The sequence below is a fragment of the Dioscorea cayenensis genome, chromosome 1 (assembly GCF_009730915.1).
Source record: "Dioscorea cayenensis subsp. rotundata cultivar TDr96_F1 chromosome 1, TDr96_F1_v2_PseudoChromosome.rev07_lg8_w22 25.fasta, whole genome shotgun sequence".
NCBI classification, from domain to species: domain Eukaryota; kingdom Viridiplantae; phylum Streptophyta; class Magnoliopsida; order Dioscoreales; family Dioscoreaceae; genus Dioscorea; species Dioscorea cayenensis.
This window is the reverse complement of record NC_052471.1, coordinates 967,584-993,742: the sequence shown is the minus strand read 5'-3', so window position 1 is coordinate 993,742 and position 26,159 is coordinate 967,584. Positions and strand designations below refer to the sequence as shown.

General features: G+C 35.9%; 5 protein-coding genes across 6 annotated transcripts; all 5 read left to right on the top strand.

The window, feature by feature from the left end:
• Positions 1–5,083: 5,083 nt before the first annotated feature.
• Positions 5,084–8,752, top strand: LOC120263667. Its single transcript, XM_039271631.1, has 2 exons — positions 5,084–5,265; positions 7,304–8,752. Exon 2 carries the CDS (start codon positions 7,730–7,732, stop codon positions 8,405–8,407), a length of 678 nt encoding a protein of 225 aa, XP_039127565.1. The 5' UTR covers positions 5,084–5,265; positions 7,304–7,729; the 3' UTR covers positions 8,408–8,752.
• Positions 8,753–9,351: 599 nt separating this feature from the next.
• On the top strand, positions 9,352–13,611 carry LOC120260025 (protein CWC15 homolog). Its single transcript, XM_039267473.1, has 7 exons — positions 9,352–9,544; positions 9,634–9,740; positions 9,828–9,878; positions 9,984–10,071; positions 12,593–12,692; positions 12,962–13,068; positions 13,213–13,611. Exons 1-7 carry the CDS (start codon positions 9,414–9,416, stop codon positions 13,334–13,336), a joined length of 708 nt encoding a protein of 235 aa, XP_039123407.1. The 5' UTR covers positions 9,352–9,413; the 3' UTR covers positions 13,337–13,611.
• Positions 13,612–14,120: 509 nt separating this feature from the next.
• On the top strand, positions 14,121–15,514 carry LOC120260017 (putative septum site-determining protein minD homolog, chloroplastic). Its single transcript, XM_039267465.1, has one exon. It carries the CDS (start codon positions 14,236–14,238, stop codon positions 15,211–15,213), a length of 978 nt encoding a protein of 325 aa, XP_039123399.1. The 5' UTR covers positions 14,121–14,235; the 3' UTR covers positions 15,214–15,514.
• A 2,305-nt stretch (positions 15,515–17,819) lies between these two features.
• Positions 17,820–22,776, top strand: LOC120260933 (meiotic recombination protein SPO11-2). Of its 2 annotated transcripts, none has more exons than XM_039268565.1 (12): positions 17,820–17,912; positions 17,986–18,069; positions 18,150–18,279; positions 18,352–18,489; positions 18,604–18,692; positions 18,775–18,903; positions 19,020–19,114; positions 20,130–20,192; positions 20,265–20,341; positions 20,428–20,555; positions 21,213–21,349; positions 21,592–22,776. In XM_039268565.1, exons 1-11 carry the CDS (start codon positions 17,829–17,831, stop codon positions 21,345–21,347), a joined length of 1,152 nt encoding a protein of 383 aa, XP_039124499.1. In that variant the 5' UTR covers positions 17,820–17,828; the 3' UTR covers positions 21,348–21,349; positions 21,592–22,776. The 2 variants fall into 2 exon arrangements, with proteins under 2 accessions (XP_039124499.1, XP_039124585.1); XM_039268651.1 differs by having other exon boundaries at positions 21,578–22,776.
• Positions 22,777–22,781: 5 nt separating this feature from the next.
• Positions 22,782–26,076, top strand: LOC120261057. The gene is made up of 3 exons (XM_039268766.1): positions 22,782–23,272; positions 23,348–24,796; positions 24,979–26,076. The coding sequence occupies exons 2-3, from the start codon at positions 24,430–24,432 to the stop codon at positions 25,110–25,112; spliced, it is 501 nt and encodes a 166-aa protein (XP_039124700.1). The 5' UTR covers positions 22,782–23,272; positions 23,348–24,429; the 3' UTR covers positions 25,113–26,076.
• Positions 26,077–26,159: the final 83 nt, after the last annotated feature.

Genomic DNA, 26,159 nt, shown 5'->3' with positions numbered 1-26,159 from the left:
GATTAAACAAGATCAAATCAAAACCAAATTTTCATCATAAAAACCATCATCGTTCATCCATTAATTCATGAATCATAGAATGAAGGAACTTGGATTGAATAACCAGAGTTTAGAGATGAATTACTAACAACAAAGTAATACTCCAAGTTAGCTTCTGTAACTCCTTCCTTCAATGCTTCTTCAACCTCACCGGAGAAGAGTGGAGCCCGGCAAATTGGACAAGTTAGGTGACCGGAATCAATCCAACGGTCAATACAGCGAAGGTGAAACACGTGTCGGCATCCGGTGAGCCACCGGACTTTGTCCATCTTCTCAAACTCATCTAAACAAACAGTGCAGCAACCTTGAGATACATGGCTGGTTTCCAAAGCTATGACTTCTTTGTATGTGATCTCAGGCAGTGCTTTTTCCATAATGATCTTTTTCTTTGTCCGGTGGTGATCGATATCTCCGGCCATCGGAATTTTTCTCCCGGAGTCGCCGGAGATGTGGTGGCAACTAGCAAGGGGATGTGCTCTTGGTCTTGGAGTAATGATGCAAAGAGATGGAGATGGAGGTGGAGATATTTGTAAGGACCTAAGTAGACATATGAAATTACATATATACCCTTGTATATTTTTTTATTTATAAATTAAATCATTATATTACTTTTTAGATAAAGTTTTTTACGGAATGTTTATGACTTTCTGATGAGCTCCTGCGTTCATTTTTTTTTTTCCAGAAACATCGAAATCATTTTGATGTGCTTGTGTGACCAGATGACCGTTTGTGCACCTTATCATTAAGCAATTACTAACAGGTTTATGATCCATTGCTGGCATATTAACATAGATGTGATTAAACGTCTATAAACATATTTGTGCCAAATACACCTAGCTACAAACATATGTTTCGTTCTGAGACTATATTACTATTTGTCATCACTAAAACTAATAAAAAATTAAGAATATATTAATAATTTCTAAATAAATTTAAATTTAATGATAAATAATTTTTAAAAAATTACATAGGAGAAAATTAATAAATTTTTTATTTGAAGAATTGGAGGGATTTTCTAGTAATTTAAGTTTTTCCTTTTATGGACAAACTTTTGCCCTCTTTTACCTAAACACCTTGAATTATGATTTTTTTAAAATATAATAAATATAAATTTATGTTATATCAGAAATCAAACATTTGCACACTTTTTGGACCAAGTGACAAGCCTGCCAAATAATTATAAAAAATAAATGAATGCATGAATTGATGCATGTGGCTTGCCATTGGAAATTTGGAATATTGGATTAGGTGAAGCTCAAGTAACTGATATTTTATATGAGACTTTGATGAAGGATATGAGACACGTATCTTAATGTTTTTTTGCCGGCAAATAAATGAGGTGCATTTTATTTGGACTTTATAAATAATTTCATGGCTTGATTCACATCCAAGTAAATGCTAGGCATTAAATATATATCAAGACTTTGGTGAGCTTTTTTATGAGGGATGATTGTTGCCATTTTCATGCCCCCACTAAACCAACTTGCTTGAATTGCTTCAAATTATTCATAAAAAGGCAAGTTAGTGATCAAGAAAGTCAAGTGAAGTTTCTGTCTGTCTTTCAATATATTTATGGCTTTATCTAATTTTTATTAGTATTATTTTATTATTTAAGTCAAACTGAGCATGCTGTTTTAAGTTTTGAAGATTTTTTTTAGTGTTCTATGAATTATTTTTGTTTCAATGTGAAAAGTGATTTAGTGAATGCTTTAATTTTAATTTATTTAAAAAAACATCATAATTACATGTCTTTTGCTTCATATGCATTCAACAACTTGAAATAAATTCCATAATTTTTTTAAAAAAACATAGCTTCCCATCACTCTTTAAATTTTTTTGTTAAAAATAATTTACTTCTACACCCAATACTTTGGGTGAGGCGACAAGCGCCAACCCTCGAGGCATGACGTGAGGGCGGGGTATCGCCGCCACGTCCTCACCCTCTGGAAAGCGGGGAGCGCGATTTATGGGAATCAAACTCACGCCTCCCCAACACGAGAGGACCCGGGGTACCGCTTGGGCTCCTCACTCGTTGGTTACACCCAATACTTTTTATTTCAATGAAGTAGCGATTTATCTGATTACTCATTAATTATTTTTTTACAATTTAATTATATACAATTTAACAAAACATATAAATTCATTTTTGTAAAAAGAAAAATTATGTTCTCAAATCTGACATAAATTTAATTAAAATCAAACAAAAGGTAATATAAATCAAAGCAAAAAACTCAATCAAACACACTAGTAATTAAACAACTATATATAAATATATATTAAAGGGATCAACATGAACCTAAACGATGAAAAGAAGATGCAAGCTTTCTCTGCTTACTCACCACCACAACCCTACCAGGAATATTCCCTAAAACTCTCAGAATCTTTGAAGATCCCATTAAGCTCCATCTCTTGCCATGCTTCACTGATCCATTGCTAAGTAAGGTTTGGCCACTAGAATTATCACCATTTTGATTTTTCATTTGTATCAAAATATATGAGAAAACAAACAAAGGCAAACTCTTGTGTTCTTGTGTTTGTTCTTGTGTAGTGATTATATAGTGATCAATTAATTAAGAAGTTTTGCTTTCTATTTAATTACATCATGAATATGATTCATGGAGCAATGAGATCTTGAAAAATGGATTCATGTTGGAAAAGAGTAAAAGGTTGGTTTGTTTTCAGATAAGTTGGTCTCCAAACACTTGACTTTTTATAGAGTTTGGAAGTCTGGTTAGATTTTATCCAAATATTGCAACTAAGTTGGTGACTGATTAACTAAGTTTTGTCTAGCAAATGAGGTACATAAGATTACTTACATTGCATGGGATTTGGATCAAGAACTCTATGCCTTCACATGTTGCTTAATTTGGCTTCAATTGCTCATAGGTTTATTTTGTGAATATTACTTTGATATCTTGGATATGTTCAAATGTATTTCTCTTTTTTTGAAAGTAGAACTAAAGTAGCATAATCTTGTCTTTCTTGTTGGATTCAATGCATCAAGATGTGCATGCATCATGAGACCAAATAAAAAGAAGATGCCATCAAGGTTGGAGTTTAAGTCAACTTAAAACATGTACTTCCTAAAGCAACAATGCATCAGAGAAGCTTAATTTATACTAAAATGTTACTAATTCTTTTTCTTTTTAAAATAGAATGAAGGAATTAGTGGCTTCAGTTAGAAAAATCAGAGCCACATGTTTTGATTCTCATCAAACCTCACTTTATCAACTTGTTGCCTTTAATTAATCTATATATATCTATATATATATATATATATAATTCAGCAATAAGAGTTTGAACTTTTGGAAGGCTAGCTCCAAGGGTTGACTTTCTAGTTGTATCTACTTCCATTTTCCATTTTTTAATTTAAATTATTATTATTTTGATAGCATTACTTTCACTTTACTTTAAAATAAGACAATCAAAAACTACTCCTTTTTAATGTGGCATGTGATTCAGAAGACTCTTTCCTAAAAGCAAATTAAACAAGTTTATTTAGCTGTCATGTTTCCTATAATATAAAACAATTATAACTTGTAAAACATATTATATATGTATATATATACAGATTAAAATCTCATAACAATTTGAATTAAAGAAGAAAGTCTTTGAATTGATGATGAAGATGAGCAGGAACAAGAAAATGATCATCATGAAGATGACCACTGCTTCTCTTCTTGTCTCCTTTGCTTTCAGTGATGGAAATAGAAGAAGGCCTCTTCCTCAACATGGGCAAATAAATAACAAGATATATAGCAGCCATTGCATTGCATTCCATCACCTCCATCACCTCATCTCATCTCATGCCCTAATTGTTTCTTAAGATATATATCAACCTACAATGTAAGGGTTGGTATTTCATTAATTTTACTTAAATAATAAGGTTTAATTCTGTGGCTTAGAGATTGATAACTTATATTTACTTGTCTATCTTCGTCATTTTTTTATTAATAAGTGATTTAATTATTTTTATTTAAAAAAAAAAAACCTCAGGCCACTAATTTTTTTGCAAGTCTTTTGGCTTTGGTGTGTTACGGAGGGTGTTCGTGTCTTCCGAGCATACATGTTCGAATATCAACTAATGAAAGGTGAGGAGTAAAGAGCTGTTGAGATATTGATTTTACATCAATGCACGTCTTTTATGTAGTTTTTTCATATTTTATTAAAAAATTTGAGATGTTAGAAAATTTTTGTGGGTTTGAAAATTTATTATTTTATGTAAAATGAAAAATAATTTTATTGGCAGGATTTTGAATTAACAATATTGGGAGCTATAATGCACCTAAATTACTTTTGTATAATATATATCAATTCATTTAAAATTATATGAAAAATTAATCTTAGTTGAGATAATTAATAAAAATAATAATTAATAAAGATGGTGATAATTAATTCATTGAAATTTTTGAAGAAAAATTATTTAGTTTCATTTAACACCTACAATAAATCAATAAAAAACCAGTTAATATATTGATGCTTATTCAAGATATTATGACTATAAATTTTAAAAAAAGTCGAGGTTTCTTGGTAATATTTTCTCATGCTTTTTTATACGTCTCATTTTAGAGATTTTTAATGGTATATATAAAAAAATTTATGAAGTATTAAACATTATTTTTTAAAATTTATTATTTTCATAATTTTTAATAAATTATATTCTACTATATATTTTATTAAATTATATTTACAAACATAATTTAAAAAAATAATATAAATTTTAGATTACTAACCGATATTAATTGATTTTTTAATTTATATAAATTAGTTAAAATAAATAAGTAGAATGATAGAGCGATTTTGTTTTGTGGGGAGTTGTGTCCCACTGCTTGTGGTGTCGTATTGCCCCTGTTGGCTTGTTGTTAGGGCCACTGGCCTTTTTGTAGCTTGTTTCTTTTTTAATATATTTGTGGTTTATTCACCATTTCAAAAAAAAACAAAAAAAAAAAAACTTTTTTTCTTTTTTGCATGTAATGACGAGAATACCCCTCCTTGTTCGTTTCTTCAGGACACCGTCACTGCTCACGTGCTATGCACGGTCAGCTTTCCTTTCATCGATCCTTCTCATTCTCACTCCCTTCTCTCTCTCTCTCTCTCTCTCTCTCTCTCTCTCTCTCGCACTAGCTATCAAAAGCCCTCGAATTCGAAGCTTGAATTCGCCATGGCGTCTGCTTGATGAGCCCGGAACCGGTCTGGATCGGATTACTCGTGCTATAGTATAGTCAGGTGATGGGATTCTCGCGCTCTTGATCGATCCTTCTGATGTCTTTAGATGTTTCTTTTTGTTTGTTTTTTTATTGGATGAATATTTGTGGATTTTTTGGTTGTTGATGTTCTTTTGTATATGTGAATGTTTTTATTGTGTTCACTGTGCTCGTGGATCTGATTTGATGCTAAAGGTTGTGGATTTGGGATTTCCGGATCAAATTGGGGTTTTGATTGTTTGTATATATGCGAGATGGATAGTTTCTGATGTTTGATAGAGAAAATTTTATGGGGAAAATTAGTCCGGGAGAGATCTCAAACGAAAATATAGATTTCTGAGAAGCAGAGGATTGAGGGTTTATTTGTATTGAGGAAAATAGAGGAATTAAGAGAGAATGAGAAAAATATGTTTTTTTTTGTGTTTGGTTGGATGAAGAAAGCAAACCAAAAATGAGCTAATCAAAGAAAACATCTATAACTTTTAAAAATATTTTCTTTTATCTTTTCTCTATTTTCCACAATAAAATCAAGCCCTCAAATCTTAGGTAGGTAGTCAGTTTTTTGGTGCTCAGATGAATGCTTTCCTTTATTCAAGCAATCTAAGTGCGGACCTGTGGTTCCTTTCTTATACCAATTGTTGCAACTTAGATGTTAATATCTTTTAAAAATATAAAAAGACTTTTAGGTCTATTATATTATTTTTTTGACATAGTTTATTTGTTTAAAAGGGCAGATTTTATGATTTCAGAATATTGATAATTTGCAAGAAGCAACAAGGTGAGGAAGTCAAAAATGAAGGCTTAAGTGTCATATGCATTTGTGAATTCTGAGCTTATGTTTCTTTTTTAATCTTTTTGAAAAAAAGTACTTAAAATCTTCTAGGTAACCCTAACACATGTGAAATGATTCAGAGTTAGCATCTTCTTTTACAAGAAACACGACTGAAACCCTACTTGGATTTTTTAAAAAAGAAAATATTGAAGTGAAATTCAATTTGGTGTGACAATTTTTAATCTGCTCTTCTAAGTCTTATCCCACTATTGTCCACATGCATGTGTTTTCTGCTGCATTATTGTGCCATAGTATGTGAAGAGAGGAGAGTTTGGCCAGTGAAGGTTTATGGGTTGCTGCTAAATCTGAAATGTGATTCTTTTGGTAGTGTCCAGATAGAGGATAAGGGTGGACTAAGCCCCTTATCCTTGATTAAGAGCAAACATTGACTTTGTAATCCAAATTGTTGAGATTAACCTATCTTAATCCTGATTAAGCTAATCATGGTGAATTTTGATGTTAGCTTAATCCATCCCTTGAGAATAATGTATTTATCCCGTAATCTTGTGCACAGCATTTTTTTTTGCTATAAGTTAATAATCATTTTGACAAACTATGAACACGTGTATTCCTTTTTTCTTTTTCTTTTTCTTTCTTTTTTTTTTGTTGGTGTAAATGTTAACGTATGAGTTTATGCTAGTGATCTATGTTGAATATTACAAATATCCTGTTATTAGTTTATATTAATGATTTTTATTCAAGTGGAAGTTAAGCCATATATAATTTTAATGGTAATATTCTCAAACATGAAAGGGATAGGAGGACTTATTCCTCATCCCCTCAAAGCTTGTTTTTCTTCATTTCTCTTATTGTTATTCCCCACCCAATAGCAGAAAATTTAGGATGCTCTTAATCTGAACTTAGTGCCTCTTTAATGTCCACACACATTTGATGTCTGATGAGACAAATAAAGTTTTATTCTTTGAAATAGACCATTTATCCTATGCCTTTCTTATCTTATATAAATAACTACTTTCTTGTGATTTTAGAGGGTCTATTTGAGTGTAGGAGTAATATGTCGATATCCTACCTATCTACTTTTTGGATTCAACCAAATCAAGAAGGCTGGTCGGAGCTTTTGAGTTGACTATCATGAGTTTCTTAAACATTGATGTTAGTAATGCTTTATATCACACTCTGCGAAATAGCATCTTTTGTGCTTTTTCTTCTTCATCTTTATGTGTATTTAAAATTTTGTGCAAATATTAACAAATTTTCTTCTTTGCAGTAACTAGACCACATGAACTATTTGATTGGAACTCTGGACATTTGCCACCATATTCTTGATGCACCTGTGTTATATTAATATGGGCGACTCCGGGGGGCATGAGAACTTTGGGAAGAAAGCCATGTCAGATGCGTCAGTCAAAGCTTATCGTTATTCTCTCCTTCTCTCTCCTGTTGTTTCTGTCTGGGACTGCATCGTTCGTAAAATGAGATATTCTTTCAGGCCTGAATGGGTGTAGGTCTAGAACAGTAACTACCAAAGTGTTTCCTGCTGATTTAAGTTACTGTTGTGGATGTGCAAGGAGTTTAGGTTTTTGAATTCTAGGGAGGTGAATCAGGTGATCATGCAGTTTGCATTATATTAGCTATCTGAAAGGAATAGTCTGAAATTAAGAATAGAAACTTCGACGAATAGGCCCTTATAATTATGGAGAGAGTTGGATGTGGTCAGCCAGCACCAGTCTTGAGGAAGGCTAAGAAGAAACATGCTAAAGATGAGCTAGACAAGCAGAAGCAGGCTGAGAAGAAAAAGAGACGCCTTGAAAAAGCCCTGGCGACTTCAGCTGCCATACGATCAGAGTTAGAGAAGAAGAAGCAAAAGAAGATTGAAGAACAACAAAGACTGGAGGAGGAGGGTGCGGCAATAGTTGAGGCAGTAGCTCTGCATGTACTTTTAGGGGAAGATTCTGATGAACCTTATCAACTTTTGCTGAACAGTCATAAAGATTACAACCCCTGGGAATACAACAGCAATGTTAGCCTATTCTTGGGTTGTCCGAGCCTTGGAAAGCCTTCAGTTGAAGAGCTGGGATGGATGCCCAATACTTGCAGGCTAGACTGCAAAAGAAATGATCGGAGAAGTATGCCTTCTTTACCCCATGTGATGCATGTAAGAGATGTCCGAACTCCTTGTTTGGAGGAGACATACACAGGGTCAGATATCTGTCCAGGATTAGTGGCCGCAGAGGCTGTATCATCGCTGCAAATTGCTGAAGATTCATGTGAGGATCCATTCCTCAGAAATGGCGCTGCTTCTGTTGTCATCAATAGAATGCTCAGAGGAAGCAATGGAGGTAACAAAGTAAATTTCTACAACAAGTTTTAATCAGAGTTCTGATTAGACATATGCATAGACTTTGCTGGTCTGTGCTTCGTCTCCAAAGAACTTCACCTTTCTCTATACTGCATGATACCATCTGTGCAGGATCCTAAGTTTGCAGCTTTCATACTCTACAGAATACTATAATTTCCCCCTCATCTATTGTTGTGAATATTGTCAAGAGTGTGATATGATGTTTTTGCTTTTGTTGGTGAGTTTTCATGTTAATAATGCTGCTATTTAGGCAGATCTATGGAAAAATATATTGCCCAGAATTGTATTAAAAATAGTTTGATGTTGTGATTACTTTTTTATGTGAATGAAGAGTTGAAGTGATTAGCTTTATTTTGTGTTCTTCCTTTTTGCATGCTTCTATTTACTATGCAAATGGCTTGTCTTGTTTTGAAGTTATTTCCTATGCAAATGATTTAGGAAAAGTAATTTTTATTTTTTTTTTTTACAATATGGGTAAATTATTTCACGTATTATTATTATTATTATTATTATTGTCATTATTATGTCTCAATCATATAATTGAAAAAAAAAGACATACTCGTCTAAATTACAAAGGGTTGGGTGTTTTTTTTTAAAATATAAATAAATATAATTTAATTATTAATGATAGAAAATAGTTTAAGTAAGTGGTTTTTATAAACTTTAATTTTTTTTTTAATCAAATCATCTCTAAAAGCATTTCAATTGGTCGCCCAATAATGTTTTATGATAAATTTGTTCTCAGGCTCAGACACAAAAATTATATATGACAAAATTTTTTAAATAACAATAATAATTTAAGTAGTAAAATTAAAAGTTTAAAACCAGAGATTAATTTTAAAAATATTAGTATTATATATATATCCAAAATTTTTTATGGCCCTAAATCTGTTTAATTTTCTTAATTAATATTTCCCCACACCACACCGCCTTAAAAGACCAAATCCCAATTCGTTGTTTCTTTCTCTCTCCTTCTCTTTCTTTAGGGCATCATTATCATCGGAGCGGCGATCGAAGGATGACGACGGCGGCTCGTCCGACGTGGGCTCCGGCGAAGGGCGGCAACGAGCAGGGTGGTACCCGGATCTTCGGCCCTTCCCAGAAGTACTCCTCTCGGGATCTCGCCTCTCACACCAACCTCAAGCCGAGGTATCTCCTTCGATTTTATCGGAAATTTCTAACCCTAGGTTTCGATTTTCTCCGGAATTTTCAGAGCTAGATGTGTTGCTTGATTGCAGGAGGGAAGGGCAGGACACGCAGGAGGAGGTGCAGAAGAGAAACCTCCGTGATGAGCTCGAGGAGCGGGAGCGCCGCCACTTCTCCTCCAAGGATAAGTCCTACTCTGGTATTGTGAAATCTTCGACTTCTCTTATTTCTTTTTCGGCTAGAAAATTTCGGTATCTTGATTTCGTGTTTGTATGTGTGTTTGTAGAGGATAGGGATCGGAGGAAGGGATCGTCATCTGGGCAATTTTTGCTAGAAGGTGAATTGGATTGCTGATTTGTGTTCGTTGCTTTACTATGGGTTGTGTATTGTGATGCTGTGGTATGAGATGTTTGTTTGATGCTTTTTTTGCTGTTCTTTTTAGGGGGTAAGAAGGAGATTGAAGACCGGATTTTTCCAAAGAATATAGATGCTGATGACTCTGATGTCGATGCCAAGAGTGACAATGAGAGGTAATTATTTGATCCAATTTGTAGAACTTTTTCTCATATTTGTGCTAGATGTTTGGTTCAGAGACGTTAATTTGTATGTATGTGTGATGTTATTCTCTTCAGTATAGCCGCTTCAAAATTGTTGAGATTTCAGTTCTTATTGCCTCATGTTGAAGTTTCATGTCCATGTAAATTTTGATAAGTAGTGTCTTAGCCCTGATGTCTATAAAAGTAGCAAATTAGTTGAAGTTGAAGCCTAGCGAAAGACAGTGTGAGCTCTTGTACAACTAATGCTGTATTATGATACTGTGGTGAGAAATGTGAATGCATGTTGCCTTGATCTCTAGATTGACACCATCTTATATTCTTGAGACAATTGTTTTTTTTCACAATCATCTGAAGTTCTTGTTTCCATAGAGTCCTTAACTAAAACAAGCAAATAAGTTGAAGCCACCACCATTTTATATATTATAATGATAAATTGAAATATGTGAAATGTAATTTTAGTAATAAGGCAAGTAGAAATGAGGAATAGATGATAATGAGATTAGTTTTAGTATCTAGGCTTTATAATTCAAGATGATGTGGAACTTGTAGAAGATGTCACAAAATGGATAAAGACAGGTTGGGTAAAATGCAGGGGAGCTTTTGGAGGTTTATATAATTGTAGAATACTTCTTAGATTGAAAAGTAAGTTTTATAGAACTATAGTTAGAACAGTTAAAAAACAAGGGTTAGAATGTTTTGCAATTAAGAAACAACACATTCAAAGGATGACTGTGATTGAAATGAGAATTTTGAAATGGATGCCAGCTGTGACTAGGGAGGACTGATTAATGAATGAATTAGGAAGAATTGATTAATGTATGAATTTATTTGAAATAAATTGGGAGTAACATCTATAACTAACAAATTAAAAGAGAATTGGTTAAGATGGTATAAACATGTACTTAGATGATCTGTAGATGCTCTCATAAGAAAGTTAGAAGTCTCCAGGTGGAAGGTTGTTGAAGAGGGCGAGGGAGAGGTAGATGTAGAAAGTGCTTAGCAAAAACTTTACGTAATGACATGTCTGTGCTTGATTTAGTAGTCCTTTAACCTTTGATTAAGCAATGTGGAAGGAAATGATGAATGTAGCTGACTCCAAATAGTTGGGACTAATGACTTCTTGTTGTAATGATTGGTTCTTTTGACACTTATAAATTATAATCATCCCAAATTCTTAGTTCCCTAGAGTTCGCAAGGATGGTTTTTGATTTTCCTTACACACAATCCTCCCAAGTTCTTTGTTCCCTTCGGTCCCTGGGTTAAAACCAACAAATCAGTCGAAGTTGAATCTTTGCAAAAATGTGGTGTGAATTCTTGAACAACCGACACTGAAATAGGATGGCAGGGCATGAATTGTAAATGTATGTTGCCTTGATATCTTAGTCTGGCACCATATTCTATCCTTATGATGATTGGTTTTCCTCATAGTCAGGGTGGTTACAGTACTTGGTTCTCTAGAGTCATCTGATCATAGTGGCAGATTTGTTGAGGTTGAAGCCTTGCCAAAGATAGGCATGCATCCTTGAGTGGCCAACACTGTACTATGATAGCATGGTGAGAAATGTGAATGTCTGTTGTCTTGTTTTCTAGATTTGACCCATCTTACATATATGATTGGTTTTCTTCAAAGTCAACCATTCCCAGCGCTTAGTTTCCTTGAGTCCACTAGTTAAATAGGTGCCTACTTTAAGTTGTTTTCCTGAGTAAGTATCTGGAATAACTACAAGAGGTGAATTGTTAATGGTCCAGATTAAATAATCAAATCTGCATTTATGAGTCCCCTTATCAAATCTTATCTCATGAGCTCAATATTTTGGGATTAAATATCAAAAGGAAAGCTGCCACGTGCTTTGCTAAATTCTGTAATAATTATGTTTATGCATTCTTATATTTTATTACTGACCATGTTCATAAATTCATATTAGGTTTATTTTGATTTAACTTCTAATACCTTTTTTGATCCACTATGTCATTATAATTGATCAATATCACACGAGGAGTAATGCAGAGTCTTGTTTGCTACCATCCATAGTTTTCCAGTCATCTTTTGGTTGGATTTGATTGATTTGATTTAAATATTACCTCTTCTCACTCTTTGCCTCCCAAAGCTTAGCAAAACAGGTTTTCTGGTTACCTTCCTATTGCAGAGTACTCTAATTGTTTGATAGCATGTAATGGTTAATTATTCGATAGCATAAACATTACAATTATTTTGAACATGTTATGCTATTTCTGCTGCTGTCATCATATTCTGCTATGCCATAATACCGTGTTGCTTCAGCAATTAGGGAAATATGTAAATTATCTAATTGCCAAATTTGATACTGAGATTGCCTTCACCGGCATATTTAAACACTGGATGTGGTGCTTTATCACTCTTTCTAATCCATCTTCAATTTTTTGCATGAAGTTGTATATTTTTTTTATTGTTCCACTCATCTGTCCTGATTCCTACATAGCTCGTAAATTTCCGAAATACATTTTGCTTTTGCAGTGATGATGATGACGATGATGATGATGAGGATGACACTGAAGCTTTGTTGGCTGAGCTTGAACGGATAAAGAAAGAGAGAGCTGAGGAAAAGCTCCGAAAGGTTTGTTCTCTCTACATTTTCAACTACTTCCTTTTTAAAATCCTTCAGTTCGTCTAGATGATGTTTGAAATCCTTAGACCTGAGTTTGGTTTTCATGGGTGCTTCTAAAGAAGCTCTATTAGAGTATTACACGTGTTTTGGTATCCTTGTCATCTAGGAGCTATGATGGATATGCTGGAGGAACCTTAATAGCACTTCCTACACATATTCTCCATTAGTCATTGCTAACCATCTTGACCTTGAAAATTGGTACTTCTTGTGTTCTATAGGATCGGGAGAAACAAGAAGAAGAACTGAAGGCTAAAGAGGCCGAATTGCTGCGTGGCAACCCGTTGATCAATCTCAATGACTCTACATCCTTCAATGTCAAGAGAAGGTTTCTCTCCCCCCTTCCTTCTCTCTCTCTCTTTCTCTCTCTCTCTCTCTCACTCACACACGCGCACACACGCACACGCACACGCACACGCACACATAATTTTAAATGGTTCCAAACATTCTTATGCCATTATCAATGATACAGGTGGGATGATGATGTTGTCTTCAAGAACCAGACTCGTGGGGAAACCAAAGCCCCTAAACGATTCATCAATGATACCATCAGAAATGACTTCCATCGCAAATTTCTACAGAAATATATGAAGTAGTCCTTTACTGAATGTGCTTGAAATCTCTGTGATGGAAATGTAATCCCTTTCCCGTTTGCTGCTGTAATATATGAAATTTCCAGTTCCAGCACAAACCAACCCATGTTTCTTGTATGAAGGTTGAACAAGCCAGAACTTGTCCACTGCCTGTGTCACATCGTTGTGCTATTGTTCTAGTGGAAAATTAACCAATTATTTTAGCACATCATATGCTGTGATTTGTGAACTATACTTTTTTACTTCAGATTTTTCAGAGCCTGGGGCCAATGCTTCTACTATGTTATGTAAGTGTATTAGGTTTTTTCAATCTGAAAATTACTGTTTCTATAAGTTCATTCCTAATTTCATACGTAGTTGTTTAACCATCAGGTTTCATTAATAAAGGTGATATAATTTATATCTATTTTTTATATAATGAAAACAATTGTGCTAGAACTGGCCATATGTGCTAGCCGGTATTGAAAAAAACGGGTGATTGTTGATTTGAGTTCTCATCACTTACAAAGGATTTAAATGGGATTCGGTTATTTTTTGACTACTAATAGATTACAGGGATTCGGTTATTTTTTTACTACTAATAGATTACAGGATTCGTCACGGGATTTGGCTACGTTTTTGACTATCAATAGATCACTTCGTCTTTGATTAAATTTTTTTTTTCTCTAAATCATCTATTATTATTATTATTATTATTATTATTATAAATTGAAAATTTAATCATTTATCAATGGGCATACAAGTAATATAATCATTTATTTTATCTTCACTCTTCCCAGTTCCCATATTAGACCAGCAAACATAGTACCAAGACCTGGTCCCCAAAATCCCTCGCCATTTCCACCTTCAAGCCTTGCTTCCATGGCGGACACTCTTTGATCTTTCACTCCCAACCCTATTGAATGGCTTCCTCTCTCCATCCCTACTCCTTCCCCGCTTCCTTCCACCCTCTTCCCCACCTCTCCACCAGATCCCTAAACCCTCGCCACTCCAATCGCACCAGATTCACTCCAATCCCCATTCGCTCCATGCTCCAATGGAACCGCAAGCCGGAGCTCTCCGGCGAGACACCGCGCGTCGTCGTCATCACCTCCGGTAAGGGCGGCGTCGGCAAGACCACCACCACCGCCAACATCGGCGTCTCCCTTGCCCGCTATGGCTTCTCCGTCGTCGCCGTCGACGCCGATGCCGGCCTACGAAACCTTGATCTTCTCCTCGGTCTTGAGTCTCGTGTCGTCTACACTGCTGCTGAGGCTCTCAATGGCGACTGCCGCCTCGACCAGGCGCTAGTCCGTGACCGTCGATGGTCATCCCTTGAGCTTCTCTGCATCTCTCGGCCGCGCTCCAAGCTTTCCCTTGCTTTCGGCCCCAAGGCTCTCACTTGGGTCGTTGACGCTCTCCGCTCGCGCTCATCCGGGCCTCCTGATTTCGTCCTTATTGACTGCCCGGCTGGCATTGACGCCGGCTTCGTTACCGCCATCGCTCCTGCTCACGAGGCCGTGCTCGTCACCACCCCCGACATCACCGCGCTCCGTGATGCCGACCGTGTCACGGGGCTGCTGGAGTGCGACGGCATTCGCGACATCAAGATGATCGTGAACCGTGTGCGCACGGATCTCATCCGCGGGGAAGACATGATGTCTGTGCTCGATGTGCAAGAAATGCTAGGCTTGGCATTGCTTGGTGTTATCCCAGATGACGCAGAGGTGATCAAGAGCACTAACCGCGGGTACCCGCTGGTGCTGAACCAGCCGCCATCAATGGCGGGGCTGGCATTCGAACAGGCTGCATGGAGGCTAGCCGAGCAGGACAGTATGAAGGCAGTCATGGTTGAGGAGGAACCCAAGAAAAGAGGTTTCTTTTCATTTTTTGGTGGATAAATACAAAGAGCAGTGGTTGGTTGAAGGCTGGATACTAAGGTTAATTTTTGTACAGTGAGTAGGTAAGATAAAGCTCCTCTCTTTTCATTTTCATCAGTTTTGTGGTTCAAGATAGTGTTAATGGCCTTGATTCTTTGCTTGGAATGTGAACTTTTGTTATTTGGTTTGTGCAAGTTCAGAGATTTTTTTGGTGCTGTATGGCATGATGTATCCTTTGTGAGAGAGCTTAGTTGGATGTAAGTTAATTGACTGTTTAACATGCTTAAATGGCACTTTTTTCTTTCTATGATTGTGATAAGTAGATGGTTTCTTAGTGACTTATATGATGTGTGATCCATCAACCTTTCATGCTGAATTGAAAACTCTTATTTGTTCTATGAATTTTGCTTTGCATGTGGATCTATGAATATGTTTACTTTGCAATAAGGTCTTTTTAACAATAGGGCAATACAAAATATACATTGAAAATCTTTGTATCGAGGGAAAATATACTACTTTGGTAGTATTTTTATATTGTCATTGTTATTTACTTGTTGAATGTGAAGCAACCATTTTAGATGCTATAGTACTGAGGGCAATCAATCTTTTGAATAGCTTCCCTATGTATTAAATTGCATGTATTTTGCTTATATCCTGCTTCCATTCCTCATAATTAAGTTTATATTGCTTGAAATTACATTCTTTAGGGGAGGGATCATAATGGGATAGGAATGTTTAGTCCTAGCCCTTATAAGTACGTAACCAGTTGATTGTGAAAATTATTAGGCATGGTGGTGGATGTGATATGATCATATATGGATATGACACTGATGTTTGCTGCATATATAGGGTATTCATCTCATGAGAAAAAGTTTCAATGCAAGGTATTTTTTGTTTAGATAATTTTTTTGTCTATGGTATGATATATAGCATAAAATGCTATATATAGTTCAAACATCTGGCAAAACAAGGTTAGAGAGTGCAATGAAGGAAGGATGTTGTTCTTTAATGATAACAACTTTCAAATTTGTTTACACAAGACCACCCTATGGTGCTGAATGTCTATTCTATCATAATTTCTTGAGGAAATATTACAACATGATATTTTGTAGCTCATGGATGGTTTATAATTTAGTAAAGTTCCATGTAAGTGCCTGAGTAGAGGCTGAAGAAAGTGATTGTAGTTTTCCTGCATTTTAAAATTTCTAGATGAACACTCGACATGCTGAGAAGATGCTTGTAATCTGTTTGAAATGTGTCTAGAAGCATTAAGGGAATCAAGGAGAATACAATGGTTGAAAAGTTCACAAAGAAGTGATAAAGCATGGATTCAGAGAGTTGGAATTTGGAAAAAAGGGTAATGGCAATAATAGATTAAGATCTAAGATTATGGTAAGGGGGAAATATTCATTGTACAGATGGAGACATGGGAATGATAGAATACATTTCAATTTTATTGTAGACCAGTTCTGCTTGATATGGATGTTTGAAGTAGAGTTTGCTGTACAATGAAAATTGGGAAAGATGTAAGCTCTTATTGTAATTTTTTTTGCGCAAGATCTATGTCTTTGTTGTATTACATGCAACTTTATTCTTCTTGTTGAGCTACTTGTTCGTGTTTTTGCACTGTATTGTTTTCGACTAGCACTGTAATACTAAGAATATGAAGGTGGTCTGAATTTCAGACCTGTGTTTTGTGCTTGTTTTTTAGGACTTTGCATGTACACATTGACTTATTGAAATGAATGAGTCTGTTGGGTATTGGGTTTTTGTTAATTCTATTGTTCTTGTTTTTCTGACTTTTGGTATGTGTGTAAATATATCATTGCTGTTTTTGTTGCTGTGTATGCAGGAATAAACCCATTTTTGTTTTCTGTATTTTAACCTAATGTTCTTGTAAATCCATGTATTTTTGAAATGCCCAATATAATTTTTGGAAATACAATGAAGAATATGAGAAAAAAATCTTTAATCTTTCATGTATGCATGTTTCTCATTTGCTTCAGGCTAAAATCTTTTTAATCTTAGCCTAACACATAGTATAAGTGTGTTAAGAGGTTATTTTTATTTTTATTTTTTTGAGAAAGGCGACAAGTACTAAAACCCAGAGACTAGCACGTGTGGGGAGTAAGGTTCAACACCGACCCACATGCCCTCATCTAGGACATGAGGTTCGATTTCGGGTCCCTCCCCAAAACGAACGCCCTACGCAAGGGATTCAATATCAATTGATCCAAATGCTGTTAGTGGGGTTAATTCTATATTTAGGCGCGTTCTTGAAAAATGTAATAATTTTTTTTTTATTATATCGGATCAGTGAAATATAGAATTGAAATTAATAACTTTAAATGTATGACATAAATAAACGAGATGGGCATGGTCGGTGTTCCCTTATTGACATAAAATTTATTTTCACACCTTCAAATTCCCAAAATATCAGTTAAGGACTAACAGGGAGAAAAACACACACAAACACAAGGCTATTAAGAACAATTTTGAAGTTTTGAAGGGGCAATAGAGAAAAAAATATATATATATATATATATTTTTGAAAAAAGATCCTTTAAAATCTATATAATGATTTTAAGCGGGAACCAAACATTCCCCTCGCGAAGCGAGCTCGCTCTATATCTCCAATGGCGATCTCCGATCTCTCTCGATCCTCCCTCTTCTTCGCAGACCAACGCCTTTGCTCCGCCGACATCCTCTCGCCCTCTGAGGTCCTCTCTTCCTCTCCCCTTCTCTTCTCTCAATCCCATTCCTCACATCTCCATTCATCCAATTTGTCTCCAGGTCCGAGCTCGAATCGAGATCGCCGTCCTCAACTTCCTCAAATCCATCTCCTCTCCCGATCCCTTCATTCCTGATCTCCCTCTTGTATTCTCTCCATCTCTTTCTCTCTCTCTCCCTTCTCTTCTCTTCTCTCTTGGTTTTTTGACATCGTTTCCTGATCTCAGATCTGCAGGGATGGCAAGAATGCTGGGATTCGTCGCAGCCTGCTTACGGACGTCTCCTCAGTCTACGTCTCCCATTCTTTCATCACGAGATCCCTCAGGGGACCTGGAGATGCCAAGGCCTTCATCAGAGGTATTCTTGAATTGTTTGTTTTTGATGCGATCGTGTGATTTGAGATGAGGTTTTGTGTTTCCTTCTTGGTAGTGTGGATGGTGATGGAGCTGTGCTTCCGGATCTTGGGTGATGGGAAGGTAGTCACTCAAAGGGAGCTCTTCTACAAGTTGCTATCTGATTGGCCTGACTACTTCTCTTCCCAGTCACTAGTCAATGCAACCGTTCAAGGTGAAAAATAATCTCTTCCACTTTCCTTTTTTCGTTTCCTATGTTAATTGGAAATTGCAAGGTTGTGCTAAATTTTCAGGTGTTCTTTTGCCGTCTGTTTTTGTGTTAATGTAGATGTGGTTGCATTGCTCCGATGCAGTAGGCAAAGTCTTGGGATCATGGCTTCAAGCAGAGGGGCAGTCATTGGGCGCTTATTGATTCAGGTGAAGGAGTTTAATTGGTTTTATTTTGATTTATTGTATGCTGAGCATTTTGTGCTTGATTTGGAATTTGATGTAATGGAAGGTGCCTGGTCATGAGATTGTTGATTGTACTCTGGTTGGAAATTCTGGATATGCTATCACTGGAGATTTAAATGTATTGAGTAAGCTGGTTTTGAGTTCAGATGCTCGGTATATTATAGTAGTTGAGAAGGTAATAAGTTTATTTATATATATATATATTCTTTTTGTAAGTTGTAACTTGTAAGTTATTGTGGTTTCTTGTATTCTTGTTCATGAGCTGATTTATGTGTTTGGATTTGGGAGTAGGATGCTATCTTCCAAAGGTTGGCTGAGGATCAATTGTATAATCAGATACCATGTATTCTGATCACAGCCAAAGGGTATCCTGATATTGCAACGAGGTACAACACTAGTTAAGAGATGACCTAGTGATTCTTAGCATTATGTTTTTTGTACAAAATTTAGGATGATGCGGTGCAAGCAAAGCATATCTAGTTCTTCTACGTAAGTTTATCAACTGATTTGGTTTATGAAGCCAATTAGCTATTTGTAGATTATTTGACAGTTTTGGAACTCCTGAAATTCTACGATATTGATAAATTTAGCAGTATTGTTTGGTTGCATTACTACGTTCATTTGAATCTTGTTAATTTTAATATGGTTGACAACTTCAAAACTTTTGGTTTATGACTTAGGAATAGTATTGGCATATGTTATTCTTATTCTTTCCTACTTTTTTTACTGCATATACACTGAATTGGAAAGTGAGACGGTTTTTCTCATTTACTCTTCCAAATCTTGCAATTTTTTTATTTATTGGTGTGAGCTTTGTAATGAAACCTTCATTGGGCAATGATCGTTTAATCTATTGGTATTAGGTTCTCTATGTAGGGTGTTTGTATCTTATTGAGGAGACATGTTTGAACCTCAGCTCGTGCAAAGTGAGGGGATAGGTGTTGTAGAGCTTGCGTTTGAGCTCATCATGTGTGCCTGCCCTTGACACGTGGCTTATCCACATTTGTCAAAAAACGCTTCATTGGTGGAAACCCAATGAGTAATGCCTATGCCCCTATTGCCACCATGCATTTATCACGGTTTGTTTAATCATGTTATCCCTGGTTCCATCATGACAACATCCAATTTTCTTGTTTCTTTCTATTCACTTTTCAGAATAAGCTGATTGCTGGATCAGAAGCATTGGAACTGTTGGATCTTAAGAACAGAAATATCGACTCTCATGATTTTATTTAGTTATTTTCTGTTACTAATAAGCTATTGACCATCTCTTTATACATAATTGAATGCATTTTAGTTCGCGATCAAGAATTTATGTCTTCTTGTTATAGATGTTCTTTGAGTTTACTAGATTAGCATTGATTTCTTTCTAAGCTTAACCCTGCTTGATTCTTTAAACAGGTTTTTTCTACATAGATTATCACAAGCATTTCCTTCCCTGCCGATCCTGGCTTTGGTGGACTGGTGAACTCAGTTCTCTTTGACCAGTCTATTGGGATACTTATCCAAGAATGTACCGTAACAGGTTTTATGCAGGAACCCAGCCGGACTTGCAATACTATGCACTTATAAATTTGGAAGTATAAAGATGGGTTTGGAAGCATACAGATATGGTAAATTGTGGCACCAGTGAATCAGTGATGTTTCATCATTTTTGAACATAAAGTCATGGAGTAGGTTCTATCTGTTCCATGTACAGCTTGCAATGTTAAGTGGCTTGGACTTCGAGGAAATGATTTGTATATTATACCTCAACATTCAATGGTCCAACTGAAGGCTCGGGACTTACAAATAGCTAAAAGCTTACTGTCGTCTGATCTGTTGCAGGTACATGCCTTTTCCATATAGAAATTTTGTTAGCTTTGCAGTTTTGGTGTGTGACGGTCCTTTTTGCTTGTATTACAGTCTATTGACCATCACCGTCTTTTGTCATGCAAGCTAAATGCCTGAGAACTTGAGACGTGTTAAAGTATCCTCACTTTCCTGTCAGACTGCTAGCACAAAGAGTGCTCATATTTGACGTGCTCTTCCTAATATCATATTTATGCACACTATTCCTGATACCTAAATATTATAGCAAATGTGGATATGCGAGCTAACAATCCCCTTAACATTGAGTAGTGCTTGTGGCAAATTTATTTAGGTGAAATAAACTGTTGACATGCTTCAAATTCTCTCTTAATATGGAAGAACAATTAACTTTATGCTGCCAGGATTGGTTTTTAATAAATTTGGCTTGATTGTGTTTAAAGTCTACTATCCATTTGGATTGTTGCTTGACTGAGGATCCAAAGTTAATATAGTGGAAAAACAGGGCATCATAGGAGGAATAAGTTAAACTTGTTGGTTACTTGGTTACGCAAGTAACTGTGTAACATGTTTTCCTCATGTTTTTCTCATTGTTTCTTTAATCAAAACTACCTTCTAAAGTAACTTGACTGGGGTTCTATTTTAACTTCTCCTTTGTGATTTTTTTACTTGAAGGATATATACAGGGAAGAGCTGGGATTTATGGTAGAAATGGGAAAACGAGTTGAAATTGAAGCTTTATACTGCAATGGATTTGAATACTTGGGAAAATACATTGTAAAGAAGATTGTTCAGTGTGACTACATCTGATGGTAAAAATTCATTTGTGGTTTCTTTGTCAATTATTTCCCTGCTAATTTTACAATATTCTTGTTAAACTCCTAGCCATGTAATTGTGCATATGTTGAGCACAATATCAGATGGGCATGAAACAACAATGCAAGTGATATGCATGAGTAGCCAAACAACGAGTCCTCACTGTCTCTTATGCTCCCTGAATTCATAGTTTCTGTCCTTCTGACATTATTGTTCACTAACAGGAGACTATTTACAGTGAAGGGAGGTATAACCTGCTATTGATGACTTGCTTCTTCTGCATCTCAAGAGTATGTGATTTAGTCCATGAAGAAGCCATAGATGAGGGTGACATTCTGAAGTGTACTTAATTACTTGGGAGTTCTTCCTTCTCAGTAAGCCCTCTAATGTGAAAAATTATCATCTAAACTGAAAATTCGACCGAATTAGCTAATATGTGATTCATGAATTTGTTAAGTTCAGCAATCCAATTGAAGAAATACTTGCTTCTACTGTGCCTTCCTCTGACACTTGGGAACAATTTAAGATTTGAATTGCCTCAAATTATGTGAGAAGGAAAAATCCTCGTCCTTTCTATCTTCATGTTCTTATCGCCTTTGCTGCTTTTCTTCAAACAAATCATAGGGTAGGTAGCATCAGTATGCAAGACAACTAGATACTCATGCCAACGCAACACAAGGAGATGTTAAAGTGGAGATTGGCAGAGTTTAAAACACTTTCTTTCTGAGAAAGAAAGCACTTTGATGGTTTTTGTTTATGCCATGACTTATAACTGAAATCAACTAGTTTACTTTGGCTAGTCAAAATTTTCGGGCATGTCCTCCTCATGTAAAACAGAGTTTGTGCTGCATGTGGATGTGGTGTGGCTGGTGCCATTTACAGTTTGCACAGAATGCAATATTTTAGCCTCACTGTGATAAAAAAAACTCCTACTAGATGCTGGTAGCTAAAAGTAATCACTAGTAGAGATGCATAAATAATAGCTGCTTTAGTACTCTCTTCTATTTTTTTATTTATTTATTTTCTAAGTCATGTCCTTTTTGTTGCACAAAAGACAGTTTATTTCATGAAACTGGTTACAGTTTGTGTGATGCAAAAAAAAGTCATTATTCTTTTACTACATTTTCATGTTTCTTTGTTGTATTTACACACCCAGGTTTTTTTTTTGTTGAAATATGATTAGTTTTGGAGATATATTCAAATGGGCATGAAACATACATTAGAATTGCACTTTGTATAAAATTCCCACAAAATAACTATCTATTTATATTTTTATTTTGTTGGATAGATTTACTGTTTATAACTTAGCATCATAGTGTACGATCTTCAAGGTGTAATAAAGGTGTCATCCCTCTCATCCGGAGTGCCCAGAGCATTTTAATCTAGGCCTAATAGATGCTTTTAGGGTGCCACCTATCTCACATGCCTCATATACTGCTAATTAATTCACATATGTGATTATTTTGCTCAAAAGAAGTTCATCTTTTATATCAGATAGTCTTCATCATACCTTTTTATTGGCATTAGCAACTGGCTTAAGTAACTATGGCAAGATCTTGTGTAATTCTCAATGATAATAATGATGAAAGTAAAATGATAGTTTTTTGCCTTCACGGCTACACAACTAGAGTTTTATGATTCGGTACGAACTGACAATGGTGTGTGCTTTCATACCATGTGGTGTCCTGATCTAACCCATCGGCATAACTGAAGTTTAGGATTAGAATATCTTATGGGTGAAGTACATATTTTATGTATTAGTAATTTAGTGGTACTTAGTAAAACTTGGATGAGGAGGGGTCAATTGCCCTTTATCGAGCATTTTTCTTTTTAGCATCAAGATGATGAAGAAAATGTGAAAATGAGGAATCCCGCCTTGGCTGAGTCCTCAAAGTTCACCAACTGGTTTCTCAATGAAGGTAAACTTAAATTTCTGTGTACCATTTTAGGCTTGGCTTCATATTCTCTAAAATAATAACAGTTGTTTACTGTAGAAAAGAAGCCTGTTGAAAATATTTCATCGAAGGACTTGCTCTCTTTGACTGCTAGTAAAGAGAAGACAACTTCACTGAGGTTTCTGATGCCAATTTCCCACTGTTCAACAAACCAGATTTGCCTTTTGTAGAACATGGAAGTATTAAGAAGTACCTCAAGTTTTCTGACTATTGGAATCCCTGAGCCGCTCTATTGCAATGATGGCAATGATTTAAGTCTGGTGTAGTCACTTGTTAAGATCTTGAACAACTCATCTTGGATGAGGTCAAAGATAGTAACTCAGGACCAGAGCATTTTCAGGAACCTCAGATGGAGTTGGATTTTAGATTGGTGGGGCAAAAAACCATTATGGATGAGTACACGTCAAAACACCTTCTTTCTTTGCTGTACAAGCTAGGGCCTTCATCTTCCATTATGGATGTGATGGGATCATCCGTCAACATGATTGATTATCTTCCTGATACTACTTCTATTACAAATTTCAAAATGGGTGCATTATTTGGAGCAGCATTAATGGATGAGTTGCATTTGGTGCAAGCTCCTCTCTTAGTTCAGAGAGATCCCATTGCCAGGATCAGTGGTTCCAATATTCATCAGTCTCTTGAATCACAACTTCATACTTATCTTGTTCTTACCCCTACCCATAGTCTAAACAACCGAAGAAACTAGACAATGTGGAAGCTTCTAATTGCAGTCAAGAAGAAAGAACTGATAAAGGTCTAGGCCTTTGGGTTGGTGGATACAACTCATTTCCTGGTGGTTCCAAATATCGTCGCATGGTTTTTGGAGATGCAGCTGTTTCAGTTCACCTTCCTAAGTAAGGTGTAATTATGCTTGGTGATTTGTTGAACTTTGTTACTTCTGACTCTGGCAAGATTGTAAATAGAGACAATGAGCCACTTGAATTGAATCCTGAACAGCTTCAAGATAAGATGTTTAAGACTATCAATAAAGACTCTGGACATGCTGGGCGAGTTAATTCACTACGACCAGCTTTTATAAATGGCCCTTCTGACTTAGTTGACTTGGATAAGCTTTATGAGGCCAGGTGTCTACTCAATTTCCATGTCCATTGAATTACATGAGATCTTTGTTTCCTGGAATGGATCAAAACACCAGTTTGAATTCTCAGATGAAATTGATGGGTCCAGAAAGCAACCATCCTGATCCTCACCATCCATATCCTATAAAAGCTTGCCCTCAACATGATGTGCTCCGTTCTAATGGGCCACAGTTTGATTCCATAACATGCCATTCAACATTTCAGCACATGCCTTCTCCAGAAAATTGGTCCACATATTACTCTTTTCAGGGCTTGCCGAGAGGTTTACTACTATCTTTTCCAATGAATCGCATGCCTGATCGCATAACTGAGATGAACAAAATGCATGGCTTACAGTTGAGTCTCCCACCACCTACGCTTGGGAGCTATGGAACCGTAATACCAGGTAGAGTTCATCGCCACTTTTAGCTGAAGTAGTTGTGGGCAAATGGTATGGTAAAAGTGAAATTCTTCTTTCCACCCCAGTGCTGTGTATTTCACTTGTAGTCATTCTTCTAGCTGTGCACTGTTGAATTATCGATTCTTTCTTTGATTAGTCTGTTTGTTTATTGTTTGGCCATCTTGTAGGATCTCTTATTGGCAACAATGGGAGTAATAACCCGCCTGCACTCAATAGGCTCATTGAAATGGAGTTGATAGCTTCAGCGCACAATCCTGGTCTCTACAGTTTGGAGCTTTACACAACTTTCTGGTGCAGATGACTAATTTCATCTACATTTGCCGTGTATGGATCAAACCTGTTCTAAACCCTTGTGTTTATTGAGCATGCCTGTGCTCTGGGGGAAGTGCTGATTATTCACTTTGTTGTTCTCACGGCCATATTACCACCTCATAAAACTGATATCAGCTATGTTTACTTGGAAGGGGAATATGAAAGACAATGTCGCATCCAATGCTTATAAAAGTTTGACTTGTATTAGTCATGTTAGTTGGGCAGCTTGATGGATATTAAACTGACCTGAGAGATATGTCCGTAGATCAGAAAGGTAACACCGCATCATTTATGCTCTCAGCATTCATAGTGTATAATGTTCTATCAGAATGCTAGGAAAAATCCTGAATTGTTGATTCTGTGCTGTTTGTTACTGCACCTGTAATGGGAAAATCCGGAGCTGTTTGCTCTGATTCACCAATGCGCCCCTTGCTTACAGTTGTGAAATATCAATCTGTGAGTTAATTTTCCCTTTTTGTTCACTCTGATGACTTTTGGGATTGTTGGTGTTATGTTTCTGTTATTCATCTTGATTGACTAGCTAGGGATGCCAACAAATGGTGGTGTGATAGTCATTAAATACTGGCATTTATTTATTTATTTATTTATTTTTGCAACTGTTTATTTGGATTTTGATGATCACATCAACATGTCTGCTATGCTTCCACCGCATGCATGCATACATACCTTTACAAATTTAAGCCTTTTATTTGTAGACCTTGTGATTTTAAAGAAATTTGAGTTTCAATGTAAGATTAGTGAGTATTATGGTGGTTTTAATGTCATGTGATACAATTTTTTGGACCATTGAATGAGATGTCAGACTGGGATTATTGTTTTGAAATTGTGGAGCTTCTAGAAATTCTTCAAGAAAAACTGTCATGCTGTTGGGTGCAATTTGAAGCTCTTGCTGAGGTATGTATGTGAGAATTTCTAAATATGTACAGTGTATCATGATCTAAAAGGCTGGATTCAGGTCAGACCATAGTTTAACCCCTCTTAACACGTGTGACTTGATTCCTTGCTATCCATTTAC

Coding starts and splice junctions, on each gene's coding strand:
- LOC120263667 (XM_039271631.1), top strand. CDS start 7,730: ATGGAGAGAGTTGGATGTGGTCAGCCAGCACCAGTCTTGAGGAAGGCT.
- LOC120260025 (XM_039267473.1), top strand. CDS start 9,414: ATGACGACGGCGGCTCGTCCGACGTGGGCTCCGGCGAAGGGCGGCAAC. Junction 9,741..9,827: donor CAAGGATAAGTCCTACTCTG/GTATTGTGAAAT, acceptor GTGTGTTTGTAG/AGGATAGGGATCGGAGGAAG. Junction 9,879..9,983: donor TGGGCAATTTTTGCTAGAAG/GTGAATTGGATT, acceptor TGTTCTTTTTAG/GGGGTAAGAAGGAGATTGAA.
- LOC120260017 (XM_039267465.1), top strand. CDS start 14,236: ATGGCTTCCTCTCTCCATCCCTACTCCTTCCCCGCTTCCTTCCACCCT.
- LOC120260933 (XM_039268565.1), top strand. CDS start 17,829: ATGGCGATCTCCGATCTCTCTCGATCCTCCCTCTTCTTCGCAGACCAA. Junction 17,913..17,985: donor ACATCCTCTCGCCCTCTGAG/GTCCTCTCTTCC, acceptor ATTTGTCTCCAG/GTCCGAGCTCGAATCGAGAT. Junction 20,342..20,427: donor TTTGGAAGCATACAGATATG/GTAAATTGTGGC, acceptor TTCCATGTACAG/CTTGCAATGTTAAGTGGCTT.
- LOC120261057 (XM_039268766.1), top strand. CDS start 24,430: ATGAGATCTTTGTTTCCTGGAATGGATCAAAACACCAGTTTGAATTCT. Junction 24,797..24,978: donor CTATGGAACCGTAATACCAG/GTAGAGTTCATC, acceptor GCCATCTTGTAG/GATCTCTTATTGGCAACAAT.